The sequence below is a fragment of the Sturnira hondurensis genome, unplaced genomic scaffold (genome assembly GCF_014824575.4).
Source record: "Sturnira hondurensis isolate 20B ecotype Veracruz unplaced genomic scaffold, ASM1482457v3 Scaffold0000880, whole genome shotgun sequence".
Taxonomy (NCBI): domain Eukaryota; kingdom Metazoa; phylum Chordata; class Mammalia; order Chiroptera; family Phyllostomidae; genus Sturnira; species Sturnira hondurensis.
Genome location: NW_028073511.1, coordinates 5,216,629 through 5,236,343, shown reverse-complemented (window position 1 = coordinate 5,236,343; position 19,715 = coordinate 5,216,629). Strand labels below are relative to the sequence as shown.

The window sequence follows — 19,715 nt, the reverse complement described above, 5'->3', positions numbered from 1 at the left end:
TCAAGCTCAGTCATATTAAGTGCTGCAGAAAACCCAAAAAGAGAAGAAGTGGGAAAAGACCACTGCATCTGATGTCTAAGGAAGTCGTTGCACCACATCACCTAAGAAGACGTCACCACCCTACGACGAATCAAGTATCGGTTTATGAGAAACCCACAGGACGAAGGAGCCTGTTACAAGGTATCCAGGAATGTAGTCAGCTAAATCCCGACTGTGGCAAACGGTACACTACAAATGACCTAGTTTTTCACCAAATAAACTGCAAGGGAAAAAAGGGGGCCAGAACCTGTACATTAAAAGAGACTGAAGAGACTTTTCAACTAAGTGCTAAGTGTGAACCTTATTTAGACCTTAATTCAAACAAATTATAAATATTTTTAAATGGCATTTGTGAAGCAGTTGGGTATTTGAACACTGACTGAATATTTGGTAGCACTAATGAAATATGAGAAAGGCATCGTGATCATATTGACAAAAATAATCCTTATCTGTTAGACGGACATACTGATATGTTTACAGATAAAACTATATGATGTCTGAAACCTGCTTTAAAACAGCCCCTGGGGGAGAGGGGTAAAATGAACAAGATTAGTCACACATTGACCCCTGCTGAAGCTAAGTGACGGGTACATCTGGTTACATTATGCTCTTCTCTCTACTTTTGCACATGTTTGAAAGTGTCCTTAATAAAAATATTTTTTAAATAAAGGTAGAAAGAGGGGTTGTCACTGGAACAGGGGAGGAAAGGTGTTGTTTTTTGGGAGGGGCCTATTGGTTTCAGATAGAAAGATAACATGCCATTTCTTAAACAGAGTGAGAAGCATATAAGTATAAAATTTTATTCTATATACTCGATAAATATACCTCATTATTTATTTTTAAAAACATGAAAGAAGGAAGGAAGGAAAAAGAATAATCACAAACTTTAGTGTGATTTTACTGCTGAGTTAAAAGGGGAGTGATGTGTTAGGGTTAGGACTTGGACCATCATGATAATCCCATTCACTCCTTGGTTTTTGCTCCTCATCCAGGATATGTTCACTGTCTTTGAGAGAAGGCGGAGGGGGAGAGAGAAATATCGACGTGAGAGGGAAGCATCAGTCAGCTGCCTCTCGTATGCACCTGGACCAGGGATCACCCTGCAACCTTTTGGTGTACAGGAGGACGCTCCAACCAACTGAGCCACCTGGCCAGGGCATGCCGCTCACTTCCGATATGTACTTGTCACTAGCCCAGTTCTGCTGGGTGAGAAGGAGTGGAAGAAAGTCTCCTAAGGACCATACAGTAACTCTTTCTTCCTTCCAAAAGGGGAAGGCAACAGAGTCTCCTCTTTCTCTAGTCTTACATAGAGACATGATGCTTGGAGTTACGCATGCAGCAGTTACCTTGTGACCATAAAATGATAAGTGATTTGATAAGACAAAAAGCCTGAGAAGGACACTGCGCATACAGACGGAATGAGCCTTTCCTTTGCTGATGTTTCTGGACAACCAGACCATACAGGCTGCCTAGATTTCAAGGCTTATTAGGTACATAATAAATATCTTATGATTTAAGCCTCTGATAATTTGGTTTTTCTCTTAGTTGTGGCCAAGAGCATTTGTAAGTAATATACAGCTAAACTTAGTTTCTTCTTGCCTTTTCTCAGTTGTTTCAGATTTAAACCAGTTAAACAAATCCTCCCTGTTGTACGTGTGGCTGCATCTCAGTTGGGGGAGTGGGAAGGAGGGGTGTCACAGCAGGCTTACAGGACACCAGGGCTTTAGTGGAAGGCTTTGGGGCCTGAGTTACTGTCTGCACACCACACTGCTCTCTTCTGCTTGCCTTATCTCTGCTATTCTCTGAGAGGTAGCATCTATTTCTGTTGTCTGCTAAAATGCAGCATCCAGGCTGAGCCTCAGGAGGCCGTCCCCTTCCACAACGCGCCAGGTGAAGCACAAATCTATTCTCATAGCTCCCTGGCTCGATGACCCGCAGTGCATCACACAAGGTGTTCCAGTCTGAGACCTGGGCAGCTCCCCTGGCTCGCTCTCTCTCTCGTTTCTCTCTGCCCCAACCTCCACGGCCTCCACAGGGCACAGACATGCAGCTGTTGTTCCACACCTCCCAGGCGAGCGACACTCTGAGGCTGGCTTTCTGCCCATAGCTATCACTGCTCTCCAGCTCAGAGTCAGGGCAGATGCCGCCTCTCTCTGAGGCTCAAGCTCGTCCTCCAGCCAACAGCCCCAGCTAGATTCACACCCAATCACCCACTGGAGTCTGATCTCGGGAGTCGGGTTCCTCAAAGTCCCCGTATCAGTGACCACCCTCCTGCCTCCTCTAGTCTGGCTTTTCATGTACTCTCTATCTAAACAAAGTTCTTAGTTTTCAAAACTACTTGTCACTGATATGAGTTTAAAAGCCTATTTTAAAACTGAAAAATGAGAACTTTCTATTTTTTCTCTCTGTATTCCTGCTACAGCAATTCTGTTCATTCCCGAAGCAGTGGCTGCCACCTACGCAGGTATTTCTGTGGAAGAGAAGAGGGTGCCATAAACAGGCTGCAGTACTCAGCGACCTTTAGGTCTTCAATAAACCACGGATAGGCTGAGACAGAGAACTCACCTAGTTACACACCAAGGAGACGAACAGATAGGTCAATAGGAGGCAGGTAGGTAGATATAAATGTTCATGTCAATTACCCCTCATTAAATAACCTATGAAATAACAATGTACACTTAGGCTGAGGTTTATGGGATGTTTTCCTTGTAAAGAAGATAAAGCACAATTTAAATGTATATGACAGGCAGCATCTAACTGAAACATAAATGATTTTCTTCAAACTTCAATGAGGTTTCTATTAATAAGTATCTGAGAGAACTTATCTGATGACTTAAATGTCACATTAGCATTTCATGAAATTCAGAGAAAAACGAAAATGTGGATCAGCATATGCTGTGAGTTCTTTGCCAAAAAGTGCAGCCTGCCAACTATCGCCTGCATTTTCCTACCCTCCCGGCTACACTACTGGGCGGCCCCCAGCCACGGATGCTGGGGCTGTGGAATCACGACTCAAGGGTGTTTGCAGGCATGGCACAGTCGGGGGCCGGGAGGGAGACATTACCATATTTCTTCCTCCCAAGGCACTTGTCCACTGTCCTCTCCGCTAGAGACCTCTTGTTGCCGAGGAAGACCCCCTCAAAGAAGCACTGCTTTCCAACGTGGTAGGTGTGGACACTGTTGCTAAACCTTGGGTAAAAGGTCCACTCAGGACGCTGCCCATCTTCTGCAAGACACCAGAAATCCTTCCGTTAGCACTGCTCCCAGCTTCACAATGCAATGTGATGCCGAAAGGTTGCGGAAACTCCCGGGCACTCTCTGGCTGTATGACCTTTGTCAATGCGTATAACTCCTCGGTTCCCCACCAGCTCAGTATTAGTCTCCATGGGGTGAGACACCAAAGGAAGGGAAGTGGGGAGAAAACTATCTAAGAGGCCTCTTTTCTTTTTTTCTTTTTATCCTCTCCTCCAAAAATAAAGAAAAATTTTTGGTTGAAAGTGATGTATGGGTCAGGAAGCTCAGAGACAGTTTTACAAGCACCTATGATCCAGCCTTCACTCCGGTCAGTGGGCAGGAAGAAGAAAATGCCCATCAACCAGGGAAGGGCGGGCCAGCCATGGCAGCTCCCCTGGATGGACACGGTGTCGGCAGCAACAACGGCACACGCATGCACCGCGATGATACCAGAGAATGTACGTGTGTGACTGAGGCAAACGAGAAAGGCAGCTCCGAGGCCTGGGCCAAGTTACTGGACCCCTCGGTGTCCTTGTCTCCTCATTCTATACTTTTCCTATAAAATTGCCAAAGTAATTTTAAACAATAAAAGATCCACCAACAGCTAACTGGTTGCTTGAAAAACACTTGGGTTCTGTGGTGGCTAAGAAAGAACACAGGCTTTGGAGGCAGGCACGTGTGGTTCTAACCCCAGCTCCATGTCCTAGCTATGGGTACTTGTATGGGTCGCTGAACGGCTCCAAGCCTCAGTCTCCTCCTGTGTGAAACGGGTAGGTTTCTACTGACCACGTAGATCTTTATGAATCGACACAGAAAGGGGTCCAGGATCCATACAGTGAGTGAAAATAGTTTGTGTACTATTTCTACTAGTGAAAACATGGTTGATACTACGACCTACCCATCTATACATACAAACACATGCATTTCAAACTTTTATAAGAATGTTGTATATATTAAACTCTTCACAGCTCTTGGGCAGAATGGGGACATTGTTGGAGAATACTGGGGAAGGGGTTTCTTTATATACTTTATATGCTTCTTTATTATTTTAGCATTTTGCTAGCTCTTTTGTGGTTTTCACATAAAGGCACTTCATTTTTGAAAAACATGTACTGGTGTTTTCCCCAGCAGAGTTGTTACAACAGTGACCAATGAAGTTGTTGAATGCCTGGCACACAGTGGGTCTTCAGTGGGTGGCACCCGACAGTGTGGCAGGCTTGTGGGAAGTGTGAAGGAGGGTCTCTGACTTACCTTCTTGAGCGTGGAGGCGTGTGGAGGAGGGTCTCTGACTTACTCACTTGTCTGTAACTTTAGCATGCTAAACTCCTCCAGACATTTATCCTTTTGGACGGCAGGCAATGAGGTTTCAGAGCAGTGATCAGAATGTGAGGAGGAGGATTTCAGATCCAAATCTGCCACAGGGCTGGAAAGGAAACCGAAGGATTAGACTCTTCCATGTGCTTAAACTGGTGGTTAGACTCTGATCATACACATCTTACACTAGAATTACTCTCACCCGTGATAACTAAGCCTACTCTTCCATACACACCCATGAGCATATAATTTGTTGATTCACGATTTGAGAGACTAAAACGCATTTAAAAGATGCACGCTCAAAAAGTTTGGTGGGTCCTCAAAAATTTAAATATTGAATTACCACACAACCCAGCGATTTCACTCCTCGACATTTAAAGTATGCTGAAAGAATTGGAAACAGAGACTCAAACAGATACATGTATGCAAACAGTCACTGCAGCTTTATTCATAAGAGCCCCAAAGTAGAAACAACCCAAATGTCCATCAACAGAAGAATGGACAAACAAGATGTCACCTATACATACAATGGAATATTATTCAGACATAAAGTGGAATGAAGTTCTGATATGTATGAAACATGGAAGAACCTTAAAAACATGCTGCTCTGGCCAAGTGGCTCAGTTGGTTGGAGCATTGTCCCGTACACCAGAGGGACAGTGTGGGTTCGATTCCTGGTCAGGACAAAATATGTAGGTGGTGGGTTCAATCCCCAGCTGGGGCACGTACAGGGCAACCAAGCAATGTTTCTCCCTCACATCAATGTTTCTCTCTCTCCTTTCTCTCTCCCCCCACTTCCTCTCTCTAAAATCAATAGAAACATATCCTCAGGTGAGAATTAAAAAAAAAACTTGTTAAAAAACATTATATTAAGTGAAATAAGCCAAAACACAAAATGACAAATACTGTATGATCTCACTTATATGAAATGTCTAGAATAGGAAACTCATAGAGACAAAGAATATATAAGGTTAGTAGATTAGGGTACCAGGGGCTGGGGAGAAGAGATACTTTGTAACTATTGCTTATTACATATAGAGTTCCTGTTTGGGGCGAAGAAAATATTTTCAAAACAGTAGCAATAAGTGCACAACATTGTAAATATAATTAACGACACTGCATTGTACACTTAAAATGGATAAAATGGCAAATGTCTGGCTACATATATTTTACCACAATTTTTTAAAAAGTAATGATGTACTGATACGGGTTACTATGTTGATGAACCTTGAAAACATCGCGCTAAATTAAAGAGACAGACACTAAAAACTACATACTGGTGATTCCCTTTACATGAAATGCCCAGAATAGGCAAATCTATAGACAGAAAGAGGAGATTAGTGGTTGTCGAAGGCTGGGGGAGTGGCCCACATGGGACGGGTGACAGCTAGAGGGGATGGGTAATGAAATTACCCTCTGGGGTAATTTTAGAACATGAAAATGTTCTAAAATTGTGGTAATCGTTGCACAACTCTGTGCATACACTAGAAACCACTGAGTTGAGCCCTGGCTGGTGTGGCTCATTGGACTGAGTGCCAGCCTGCAAACAGGATGGTCACCGGTTCAATTCCCAGTCAGGGCACATGCCTGAGTTGTGGGCCAGGTCCCCTGTTGGGGGCGTGTGAGAGGCAAATTATTGATGTCTCACACATCGATGTTTTTCTCTCTTTCTCCCTCCCTTCCCCTTTCTAAAATAAATAAAGTCTTTTTTTTAAAAAACCTTTGAGTTGAACACTTTAAATGGGTGAATTATATGGTATGTGAATTATGCTTCAAGAAAACTTACAAAACAGATGCATGTTCAACAAAATCATTAAATGGAAATTAAAAACCAGTAAGCATAAAAAGAAATAATCAAAAACAAACCTAGGCTGAAATGTTTATAATAATGGGGCATTACGTTTGCTGCCGAACTTCCTGTCAGTCAAAAGGGCCGCCTACAGCAAAGCACTTTCAGCGTCAGCAGAAAAAGCAGTCCCTTTGCGTTTAAGCAGCTTTGCATGAGATATATGGCCGTGGCCAAGGTTTTCAGGTATAAGCTACCTGTTATCAAATCATAGGCTCTTTTTCCACAAGATTACATTGCCTCTATATTAGAATAGTTTCAAAGAAACTTCATATTGCTTGTGTTTGCCCCCTACTAATAACCTGGTGATAAGTAGGGCCAGTAGAATCATTTCCACTTGAAAAGGAAACGGACCTTCAGAGAAGGATAAAACACACATAGGCAGGATCCAAACATGATCTGCTGTCTCACTTTAGACCATGTTGCCCCAAAATCATAAAGAACCCCAGTTCAATAACTCACAAGTCTTATAAAGCTAGATCTCCAGTTTAAATAAATGCATATACTGACATCTTTGAACTTTGGCATTGTGCAGATAGAGCAAAAAAATGCTATGACTCAGACTCCCCCAGCTCAGAACATGTGATAATTTTGACATTGGGGTAAAATAAATCTCCCCTAAATATTTTTGAAAAGGCTTTGTTGAACAAACTGTACAAAAAAGATGGCAAGGATAAAGGAAACTTTCCAAAAGAACTGTAGAGAATTCAGCTACTTTGCTTACTCAACAAACATTTCTCTGAGTACATTTTGTGGTGGGCACTGTTCTAGATACTGGGGATCCGAACACAGTTCCTGCTTTCAAGGAGCTTAAAGTTGAGGGGCAGCAGACATGGACAGATAAACAGGTGACTGTGGAAGAGTGAGTCAATGCAGGGTGGGAAAAGGCAGGTTTTAAAACAAGTAGTATAGGGCTTTCATTCAAGATGGAGGCATAGGTAAACACAGCTTGCCTCCTCACACAATCACATATCAAAATTACAAATATAGAACAACCATCACTCAGAACCATCAGAAATCGAGTTGAATGGAAGTCCAACAACTACAGATTTAAAGAAACCACATAGATAGGAGGGATGGAGATGTGGAGGTGGCCTGGTACCACACCCCCATGTGGTGGAGAAAAACTCAGGAGGGATATCTCGGGAGCAAGGAGTCCAAGCCCCACACCAGGCCCCCCAGCCCAGGATTCCAGTGCCACTAAGATAAGTCCCCATTATTTCTGCTTGCAAAAACCAGTGGAGATTGAGCAGTGAAAGAAACTTCTGGAGTCCCAAGTACTTCCTCTTAAAGGACCCACACACCAACTTACTCAGACTCACTCCCTCTGAGCTCCAGAACCTGCATAGCAGCTTGAGAGGCACCAGTGGCATAGAGGGAGGAACTGAGATGTCTGGCATCAGGACAAGAGCTGGGGGACAGCTTTCTCCCAGACAGAAATGTGGGCAGAGATCATTGTCCCTTTTCTGAACCATCCCACACTCAGAGCCACAGAGCCAGCAGGTAGGTGACTTATCTAAGACTTCATCAACCTGGCTAACACTGTCTGCCCTGCCCTGGAGATTCCCTGAGGCTCCCACCCACCTTATGGGCCCACCCAAGCTGTTAACAGAGGCTTTTCCATATGAATGGCTGGTGGTGGTACATGCTTCACAACTTCCTAAATCCTATCAAATAAGGAACAGCAGGCCTCAGTAAGCCCCCAGCACCCATGTGTCTTGCTAAGTGGCCCCAGGTCTGGCATTAGCAACAGCCAGCCTAGGTTCACAGCTTGGCTTCACCTGGGAATCTATAGCTCAGCACAAGTACCGGCCATCTTCAGCTTGCTTTGTAGTTCATGCAGAGTAAGTCCCAGGCAGAACACAGGTGGAAGCTGTGTTCCCACAGGACTTTGGCCTGCACCACCCAAGAAACCCATGCAACCAGTGGACAGTTACAGAGGATGTTGAAGTACCACCACCCTGTGCCTGTAGAACTGATCTGCCACAGAGGGCAGAGGTTGGGGGTCCATGGTCACAGCCAGTCCTTACAGCTGACTGGGCTGGGTAAATTTCTCCCATTGATCTGCCAAGAGCAATCAAGGCTCAACTACGAAAGGAGGATGTACTCAGCTTACATGAAGGGTGCACCTCAAGTACCCAGCCTGGATGATAGGGGAGGCTGTGCACCTGGATCGTACAGGACACCTACTACATTAGGCCACCCTACCAAGACAGGGTGTCATAGCAGCTTTATCTAATACATAGAAACAAATACAGAGAGGCCACCAAAACAAGGAGATAAAGAAACATGGCCCAAATGAAAGAACAGATCAAAACTCCAGTAAAAGAGCTACATGAAATGGAGATAAGCAGCCTATCAGATGCAGACTTCAAAACACTGGTTATAAGGATGCTCAAGGACTTAGTGAGGACCTCAACACCATAAAAAAGAACAGTCAGAAATGAAGGTTATACTAATTGAAATAAAGGACAATTTACAGAAATTAAACAGTAGAGTGGATGAAGCTAAGAATCAAATCAATGATTTGGAACATAAGGAAGCAAAAAACATTCAATCAGAACAACAAGAAGAAAAAAGAATCAAAAAAATGAGAAAATGAGGATAGTGTAAGAAGCCTCTGAGACAATTTCAAGCATTCCAACATTCACCTCGTAGAGGTACCAGAAATAAAAGAGAAAGAGCAAGAAATTGGAAGTCTATTTGAAAAAATAATGAAAGAAAACTTCCCTAATTTGGTGAAGGAAATAGACATGCAAGTCCAGGAAGCACAGAGAGTCTCAAACAAGATGGATGTAAAGAGGCCCACTCCAAGACACATCATAATTAAAATGTCAAAGGTTAAAGATAAAGAGAGGATATCAAAAGCAGCAAGAGAAAAGCAGTTACCTACAGTGGAATTCCCATAAGACTGTCAGCTGATTTCTCAAAGGAAACTTTGTAGGCTAGAAGGGACTGGCAAGAAGTATTCAAAGTCATGAAAAGCAGGCACCTACAGCCAAGATTGCTCTACCCAGCAAAGCTATCATTTAGAATCAAAGGGCAGATAAAGAGCTTCCCAGACAAGGAGTTCCTCATCACCAAACCACTACTATATGAAATGTTCAAGGGACTTATTTAAGAAAAAGAAAATCAAAACTATGAACAATAAAATTGCAATAAATACATATCTATCAAAAATTGAATCTAAAAAATGAACTAAGCAAACAAGAAGAACAGAGATAGAGCCCTGGCTGGTGTGGCTCACCGTTGAGTGCCAGCCTGTGAATCAAAGGGTGACCAATCTGATTCCCAGTCCAGGGCACCGAATGCCTGGGTTGTGGCCCAGGTCCCCAGTAGGGGTCATGGAAAAGAAAAACACATTGATGTTTCTCTCCCTCTCTTTCCCCCTCCCTCCCCCTCTCTAAAAAATAAATAAATAAAACCTTTTTTAAAAAAAAAGAAGAACAGAGATAGAACCATGGATACAGAGAGTGTTTTGATGGTTACCAGATGGGAGGAGGGTGTGGGGAAGGGGTGAAGAGGCAAAGGGATCAAGAGGTACAAATAGGTGGTTACAGAAGAGCCACGGGCATCATGTAAAGTACAGTCCAGGGGATGGAGCAGCCACAGAACTTACGTGCATGACCCGTGGACATGAACAATGGGTTGGAGAGTGCCTGAGGGAGTGAGAGGTGCTGAGTGGATGGGGGAAGGGGGAAAATCTGGGACAACCTTAAAAGCATAATCAATAAAATATAATTTAAAAAAATTAACATCACCAAAAAATAATAATAAATTAAGATGAGTGTAATATGATCTCGTTTCAAATAAATATATATATTTATATGGATAAGAAATAAGTCTTTCTTATGCATATTAAAAAACATTAAAATGTTAACATCGATTCTCTAAAGAGGTGAAGTTATTGTGATTTTTTAATACTGCTTTTATATCTTCAAAATGTTTACAATGAATTGAAATTAGTTATAACAAAACTTGTTAGAATAATGTTTTCAAAGATTTTACTGTAAAAGAAATATAAACAGCCCTGGCTGGTGTAGCTCAGTGGATTGAGTGCAGGCCTGCAAACCACACAATCAAGGTTTGATTCCCAGTCAGGGCACATGCCTGGGTTGCAGGCCAGTTCCCAGCAGGGGACCCACGAGAGGCAACCATACATTGATATTTCTCTCCTTCTCTCCTTCCCTTCCCCTCTAAAGATAAATAAATAAAATCTTTTAAAAAAAAGAAATATAAACAGAATGGCACACAAAACATATAAGATAAATACAGTTTTACAGCTAAGTATAAAGCCAACACCCAGGACAAGAAACAAACAAAACAAGGCCAGCCCCACTGTCCCCAGAGCCCTTTCCCGGAGAGGTGGCCACTTCCCCGACTCTGACCCTCAGAGCAGTCATTTCTTGTCTTTCAGACGCACCACCTACATACATGTGCGTGTATTTATTCCTAAAAATATGGAGTTTAGTTTATTTTCACCACCTTTTATTCCTTTTTTAAATTAATTTATTGTTGTTCAATTATAGTTCTCTGCATTTACCCCCCACCATTCGCTTGCTTTTGAACTTCACAATAGCAAGCACTTGCACAGCACATACTATATGCCAGGGAGCCATCTAATCTGACAGAATGGATTGTCTTTCATGAAGCAGTAATTGTGTGGCAAAGTGAAGACAATGGGTACACTTCTCTGTCAGTCATGGGCCTCCCTTGCTTGTAATGGTGGTGCCTGGGGAGTTATAATTTTTTTCATTTTTTGAACATCTGAACTTTGCCCAAGTTCACACGGAGGCTACGTGGTAGGGCTGGGCATTAAGCCCAGACTGGCTCCAGAATCCACGTTCTTGGCAAGGATGTCAAGCTACCTCTCAGACTGCTGGCTCCTGGTCAGAATCTCCCCACCGTGTATGGCTCTCTGCCGGACCCTTACTTACTCTAGGAGAGCAGGCACTCTGCAGGGGGCTGCGGGCTCCCTGACATTTCCAGCTGTCACTGCAGAACACGAGGGGCTGACCGTTTGGTCAGAGGACGTGGTATTGGTGACACATCCCTCAGATTCCGGGAAACCCTTGTGTTTAGAGCCTACAGCACAAAGACACCGCAATGCGATTGTGTTAATGAAAACACTTTCCACTCCATATTGTTCCCTAGACTACAATTTTTAAATTAATATTTTGAGCATTATTGTATATACTGGGGATTGTGTTGATATCTTATAGGCATTTTCCTTTTTAATTCTCATAACTACCCACAGACTTAGGTATCTATCCCTCCATTTTACAGATGAGGAAACCGCGGCTCAGAAGGTTAAGCAACTTGCTCAGATAACGTAGAAAACAAACATCTTGGCCCAGATTTGATCACAGTTCTTATGACACTAGAGTCTAAAACCCTAACTGCTGTGCAAGACTGCTTGTGCCCCCACACAGTCTACTCTGCACTAAGTGAAAGAATTAAGAGCTGACTCGGCCTACATATCACTGCTTGTTTACCAAGCATCTCAACACAATTTCCCAAAGGATTTGTTCATAAAAGACTAATGAATGTAGCTGGTGATCAAAACCCAAAGAACTGTCTTCGGAAACTTCCATGGGTTCCCCTCACAACGTGGTGTCACCACTCATTTCTGTACACAACTTCCCCAGCAGGCTGTGTCTCAGTCATTTTAGTAGCACTCAGAACAGGGCCTGGCACAAAACAGATGTTCAATAAATGAAAAAAATTATAACTCGCTGTGCACCACAACTACAAGTCAGGGAGGCCTGTGACTGACAGAGAAGTGCACCCATTGTCTTCACTTTGCTATACAATTACTGCCTCATGAAAGACAATCTGTTCTGCCATCACTGTATATGGGTGTGTGCCTTGTCCATTCACGTTTTTAAAATGTCAGGTAAATGGATAGTGCATTTCTTCATGCATAACTTCATAGAGCACAGAAGTCAACGGATTTCTACCAGAAAGTGTGACTTCTGGTTATAAGAATACTACAAGCATTAAGATTCAGACTTCTCTGACTCTTGAGTGCACTTTCAGATAGACTGCTATTCCAGCTCTGGGGTATCATGCTGCACATGAACAGGACATACGGGGTCATCTGTAAATTCCCATCCTCTGTCAGTGGGACTGGTACTCAGACCCACTGGTATTCATTTCTCAATGAATAGAAAATTCATTTGGCTCCCTCTCAAAATCATATAGCAAATCATTGCTTTTGGAGAGGAAGGGAGAGAGAGAAACAGATGAGAGAGAGAAGCATCCAGTGGTTGCCTCCCGTACGTGCCCAGATTGGGGAGTGTACGTGCCTGCACTTCGATATCGAACCTGCAACCTAGGTACGTGCCCTGATGGGGAATCGAACATGCAACCTTTTAATTATAGGACAACACTTCAAACAACTGAGCCACACTGGCCAGGGCCAAACCCTTTACTCTTGAGAGGATAGTCTGTGAGTCTACAACATTTGAAGACCAGCTGAGCTACTTCCTCTCCTCACACTATCCTGATTCTAGGACTGTCTGCATCAGAATGAAAAATACTGATTCCAAAATTCCATCACAGAGCCTCTGATTCAGAATCTATCCAAGAGAGGCCTGGGAACCCACATTATGAAAAAGTGCCCCTCCCCCAGAAGCTCCTGGGCTCACGTTTCCCAGTGATTTTCCTCTTCTGCAAGCCGAGCTCCATCAGAGCACTGCATCCCATCCTGTCCCACTTCCTGGTTCCCAACTACGAAGTATTCCCTGCATTTGCCTGGTCATGAGAACCACCTTGGAGCACTTGTTCAATAACATGCAGATTTCAGGGCTCTGACCCAGACCTACCAGGGAAGACCTAGGAATCAATGCGTTTCAGCAGCACCTCAGATGACTGATCCTCAGGACCAGCCAAGTGTGGGAACACGCTGGAGGTCCTAGAGCAGCCCCAGGTATAGTGAAAGTCAACTGGTTCCTTCGGGTGTGAGTAGTTGGGATGGAGTGGAGCCCAGTGGAGGGGTGAGAAAGGAGCGGAGCTGTGAGGAGGAGAGCACAGGTCCCTGGGAGCCGAGGAAGAAACCACCCATATACTGAGCCACAAAAGCAGTGTCAAATACAACACATTCCACACTCTCTGATCACAATGCAACTCAGTTAGAAATCAATAATAAAAAGACAGCCAAAGCATCTGTGAGCATGGAAACAGATCACACTTGTAAATATTTCATATTTAAAAAGAAATTGTAATGGGAAACATGAAGTACTTAATGATCAACAATATAAGTACTATATATCAAAACTCGTGGGATTCAACTAAAGCAGTAATTAAAAACTTGTGCCTTAAATGTATGAACTGTTTTTCACTGAATATAAGACACTATCCATTGTGATAACATTATTATTTTATGCACCTTATAAAGAACAGAGGCTGCCAATTACACTATGGCACATGTGTCCTGGCCGGTGTGGTTGTGGTTCATCTGGTCAGAACATCATCCCATAATAAAGGTCCCCCAGCCTGGCACCTACAGGGAGCAACCAATTGACATTAATCTCTCACACAGAGGTATCTCTTGCTCCCTTCCTTTCTCCCTTCCTGTCTCTCTCTCTCTCTAAAGCAATGAAAATAAAATGTCCTCTGATGAGGATAAAAAATTAAAAAATAAACTATGGGACAATCTTTTATCACTTAGAATTTTTATTTTATACTTACTGAAGCAGTCTTTTAGACTTAGAGATTTTAATAACATATTGCACTCATGTGCATATTTAAAAAAGAAAAATATAAGCAAAATAAATTGGTCAAGGCATTCTTCAAACCATACTCACATTTGAAATCTGATTACTAACTCCCTTTTCCGCTCAATCACTGATGTGCACATTTTGCACCTCAGTTGGCCTCAATGCAGCAACAACACAGGTGATGCAGCGTTTCTAAACGAGCACCCCTCTACTGCCCCTGGAACTTTTCCCAAGCCACAGACCCTTCCTACATTGTTCAGTCTCACACAGCAAAGTTCGTGACAACCACCCCACACCTGCCACTGGGCCCTCAGCATGGCTGGACCAATCCAAATTCAGAGATGCAAACTGTGAAAAATGTTCATCTTGGAACTGATGGGTTAAAGTGTAAAAAAACATTCCAAAATTAATGAACTAAGCTTTTAATTCAAGAAGTGAGAGGGAAAAAGAATAAGTCCTCCAAAATGGCAAGGAAGTAAATCATAAAAGGAAAGCAGAAATGAATGAAATGAAGAAGATTATCAGTTTTGTCATGGGAAAAACTAATAATGTAGATAAGCAAAGTTCAAGAAAAAAATCTGAACACAAGTATACAGTATAGGAAGAAAAATGAGGTCATAGTTATAGGCAAAATGGAAATGATTTTACCTATAAAGAACTTGAGAATCCAAAATGTCAAATAACATGTTCAAGATTACAGAGCTATGAAGTATAACTCATAAAATATAGTAAAATGTTACAAGATACATCCAGAAGGTATCCAGCCATGTAATATGAAGAATGGAGACATTTATTGAAGAAGGTACAAGATACAAGAAACATTGCACATAGGACAATGATGCCTCAGTCCCCTTCAAAGCAGGCACCTTGGGACCTCACGCAGTTCTCCCAATCGCTATCAGTTGCCCCATCATATTTTCCTGAATCTCACTGATAATCTGAAATCCCTTCCCTTTTAAAGGTGATTTTAGTTTTGGGAAAAGTCAAAAGTTGCAAGGCACCTAATCTGGGCTGTAGGGGAGGCTGAGTCACCTGGGTGATTTGATGTTTTGCCAAAATCTCTGCACCAGGTGCTGGCTGGTGTGGCTCAGTGGATTGAGTGCCAACCTGCAAACCAAAAAGGGTTGCCACTTTGATTCCCAGTCAGGGCACATGCTTGGGTTGTGGGTTGGGTCCCAGTAGGGGATGTGTGAGAGGCAACCACACATTGATGTTTCTCTCCCTCTCTTTCTCCCTCCCTTGCCCTCTCTCTAAAAATAAATAAATAAAATCTTTTAAAAAAATCTCTGCACAAGATGTGATGTATTTTCACGATGAAGCTGCCAATCACCATTTGCCCATGGCTGCAGTCTTCTGAATCATCTGAATAGTTTCCATGGAGGAATGTTCAAGCTTTTCACAAAACCTGATACAGATTCATTTCTCTACTCACTCAGTCACTTTGAATTCCATGGCCACACAGTACACATGCTCACTCAACAGCATCTATCGCCCCCCACTGACTAGCACAGTGAAGTCATCATTGTTCACACATGCTCATTCCAGTCCACTCTCCTTGGCTACCAGGTTATATCGATGTTGCATAGACTGTTGTCACTGTATTAACAATGGCTGGACTTTTCCTGAACAGACCTTACACATTTTAAAACTTTAAACACACACACATACATACAAATAGCCAATATACATTTGGGAAAAAGTTCATCTTTCCTAATCATCAAAGAGCTGAATTTAAAATGAGATACTATTATTTGCTATCAGTTTGCAAAACCCTACGTTGGTCCCGCTCGGAGGAATGGCATTCGCGCACATTGCTGCTGGAAACGTCTCCATCTTACTAAAGAGCAATTTGACCGTGTGTTTCCTCCCAAGTCTACGAGAAGTGTACTTTCAATCCAAGGTTCTACTTCTAGAAACATATCTACGTAAAAGGTACATTTTATCTATGCGAACGCAGAAAGGACTCACACATGTAGCAAAGAAATAAGATCAAGGGCAGAGATGTCATCTAGGATCTTACATATAAATTCTGAGTTATTTATTACAGCATTGACTTACAATAACTTTGGCACACAGGTTTTAATTGCTGTTGCCTTTTCATAGCATAAACACATTTAATTGTATACTTCCCACTAAAGGACGTGAAAGTTGACCAAAGCAAGAACTGAGTGTTACGGATGGTATCAGAGGAACCCCTTCAAAAGTTTTTTGATTTGGGGTTTTTTTTTCATTTTTAGGTGCAAAATTGGAATATATTACATAACCCTGTGCAGTGAGCAGTGAAATCACACCTACAGATTTAGCCTATTTCCTTGTTTGCTTAAGACATCTGTGTGGCAACACTCTAGAAGGTGGCCTGTGACTGCTACAACAGGGAAGACATGTGACAGGGAAGACATGTGACAGGCAAGGACAAAAGGGCAGTCTGTGCTAAACTGGCAGACAGCATATTCTCCAGATGCAAGTGACTACAAGATCTTTCTAGAAGTAACTCAGCCTCAAACACAACCCAGGGACACTGAAACGCCGCCTCAAGCTGCCTCCCCACACCCGCTCAGGGAGAAGAGCCTGAGTCTCCCGCTCTGATACGGATGCTCCGATGCCTAGAGTGACAACAAGTAACCTTAAGCAGGTCAACTGCCTCCCCGTGCCCGGCTCCCAACGCCCGCCCCACCTCTCTGTGTAGCTCTCTATGTTGTGGTGAGGAGCCAATAAACTAAGGCACACCTTCTTGAAAGGGTCACCATTTATCATAATCATTGTTATTCCAATGCAAAAATGTTCGCTGAGCCATAACGTAGGAAATTCTAAGGAGCCGCTACAGCACTGAGATGAGGAAAGACGATGCAACAGAAAGGGTGACCAGAAAGAAATTCAGGGGGAAAGGAGAGTTTACAGAAAAGCCTGCTTCTTTGGAACCACCTGTAGAATCCAGGATAATTACTGCCATCTCTTTAGGTAGGAATGACATCTTACACAACCAAGGCTCTTTCACACACTTGTCATCTGAGCTTGCTCAGACAATGGCATTGTCCGGAAGGGAGAAAATAATATGTCAAACCAAGTTTGCTTAATGTGGATACTCTTTAACTAAATGTCCAGTTTCCCACTCCTGTCTATCTGCCCAACAAATTACCTAAGGATCTGGGACAGCGGTTTTTAACTCCGTTTGGGTCACAGACTCCCCGAGAAGGAGTGCCAGCAATGGGCCTTCTCCGCTAGAAAGCTGTGTATATACCCACAGTTGTGCATTCACCTTCAACTGGTTTTTGGAGCCCTTCTTTCCTGAACCCTGTGAGCTCAGGTGTGGTCTCCCGAGTGACACACCTACAGAGCAGAAAAGGCAGCCACCGATCTTTGGCTAATGTGGTTTGGGGATCTCAGGGGCTGGTGCTCCTAACGCAGAAACACGGGGCCCCTCGATCCCACCCTTAAACAGCAGCTCCCTCCTTAACCCAGATTCACCTGGGGAGAAGTCTGGGGCTTCAAGTTAGAATCCAGAACCTTTTTGTCCTGCTGACCTAGGCATGGTGGGCAATTCCTGATTCTACCACCTGGTGCTCCAGAGGCCCCACTTGCAAGTGGGTGTCATGAGTCATAGCTCCCTCCTCTCCCCGCACTTGTAAAGAAAAATGAGGAGGTCGAGGACCTAGACACAGAAGACCAGGGACCAAGCTAAGATCTGATGGAGAAGAGAGAGAAGATTTTACAGCCCCTTTTTGCAGCATACAGGCCACCACCTATAACAGGTAAATGACAACCTGGGCATATGCTCTGAGGGTTTCTGAGAAACTGGTTGTTCTGCTCCATGACACCGTTCTGTTAAGGTAAATGTGCCCCAAACATCCTCCACAGGCTTAAGAACCAATTACAGAACTACTATCCATTATGTAATTTAAACCTTTCCTTAAAGTGGTCATAATGTCTACCTGACCTGGCCCATCCTATACAGTACTACAAACCTACTAATATATAAACATAGGGGAAAAATGAAAGAGCATGGACTTCAGAGACCAGAAGACTCCTGTCAAATCCCAGCTTCACCGTTTATTGACTGAAGCACGGGGCAGGTCAAACTTCTGGCTCCCTTTACTCATTTGTAATACATGGGGCATGGTGGGGCAGGGGAGGGGGAAAGGTATGGGAATGTCAAGAGGTCCAGGGGGGGTCAAAGACTCTGCTTTGAAGCTGCTCTCTACCTGGTTAGATCTTGGGTTAACACGACACAAGCAGCTTTTTTAGTTTTTTTTTTTTCAGTATGCCCCCAAGCTAGCCTCCTTTTAAACTTGAAATGGTGTCTCCTGGCTTTAGTATACTTGGATATGAAGAGCAAATCCAGCCCTCCTGAGTTCTTCAACTTAACTGTATCTCCTCTCTACTACGGTCCTACCAGAGTCTACTTTCTCTGGAACCTTCTCCGGCTCTCCGCGGCAGGTCGTACTGGAGGTTGAGGGGCTCTGACAGCCCTGTGAGCTGTTTCCGGTGTATAGACTCATCTGTGCTCGTGTTAACTTTAAATATTAAAAGCAACCTGGAGACAAAGAAAAGACCTTTGTAAGAAAGGCAGCAATCAAAACAAACTCCGCAGCCATGGAGAGTCAAGAGGGAAGGGCTGGCCTCTTCATCAGGTTCCCTGGCTCCGTCCACTCGGTGATTCTCGGTTCGGAGGGCCCCAGAGCTCTGAGAAGTTCTCTCCCAGCCCCCGCAGGGCTCACTGCCCCACACACCCCAGGTGCACCTCCCCTTTCCACCTGTGGGTCTTCCCTCCCCTTCACCCGGGGATGGCCCAGCTTTACGCTCGGAGGACTTCAGGAAAGATGCGGTGAGATCAACGCACCGGCTGCCTCAGATCTGGAGAGGAACCGACCAGAGCCAAAGGCGAAAGGGACGGGGCCGCCGCCAGCTCCTCTTACCCCAAGAGCGGCTTTCGGCGTTGCTAGGACACCAGCCTAGCGACGCGCAGTCTCGAGCGTTGACACCAGGCGGGGCTTGCAGGTCTTCCGCCCTGGGCATCTCGGGGCCCAAGGGTCCTCGGCTTGTGATGGAGCCTTCTGAGATAGACAGAACTAGAGGCTCCAGCCATGGCAGAGCGTCGTGGGCAAGGACCACTGGAGAGTTTGCTCAGCGTTTGGGGTTTTGTTTTGGGTCTGTTTGTTTTTTAAACAGTTGTGGCTCTTCGGGCAATTTCATTACTGGAACTGCAGTCTCTGGTGGCAGTGAAGGATGAGCCCTCCGCGAAGCGTGCAGATGCCCGCTCATAATTGGCATTGATTACACGCGATCACCTACCGCGTCCAGAGCGGCTTTTCTGGGCCAGGCACCCTGGCGGATGCTATCTATTCCCTAGGCAGCCAGCTGCATTTTTCAAAATAGAGAGCTGAATCTGAGCAAGGCTTGCTCAAGGTCACTCAGACAACTGACGTTATTTCCAAGGCTCCTCAGTCCAAACCTACCACTCTTCCCATCATACCAACTCCAATTCATCTTACTAATCCTTTCCAGCGTCTAATCGGTCTTGCATGGAAAGCTTTTCTCCAAGGCTAGATTAAGTCCCTCAATTC

General features: G+C 43.9%; 1 protein-coding gene across 4 annotated transcripts in view; it reads right to left on the bottom strand.

The window, feature by feature from the left end:
• Window positions 1-19,099, bottom strand: part of SPATS1 (spermatogenesis associated serine rich 1) — a 28,017-nt gene extending 8,918 nt beyond the window's left edge. Inside the window, exons 1-5 of one of the 4 annotated variants that reach the window (XM_037053966.1) lie at window positions 18,992-19,099; window positions 18,518-18,685; window positions 11,371-11,518; window positions 4,572-4,696; window positions 3,104-3,265 (exon numbers count right to left, since the gene is read on the bottom strand). In XM_037053966.1, coding sequence (XP_036909861.1) covers window positions 3,104-3,265; window positions 4,572-4,696; window positions 11,371-11,518; window positions 18,518-18,650 — 568 coding nt within the window. In that variant the 5' untranslated portion in view covers window positions 18,651-18,685; window positions 18,992-19,099. Of the gene's footprint in view, window positions 1-3,103; window positions 3,266-4,571; window positions 4,697-11,370; window positions 11,519-18,517; window positions 18,686-18,950; window positions 18,972-18,991 lie in introns of those variants that run through there. The other 3 variants (XM_037053984.1, XM_037053977.1, XM_037053992.1) reach the window with 3 other exon arrangements.
• Window positions 19,100-19,715: the final 616 nt, after the last annotated feature.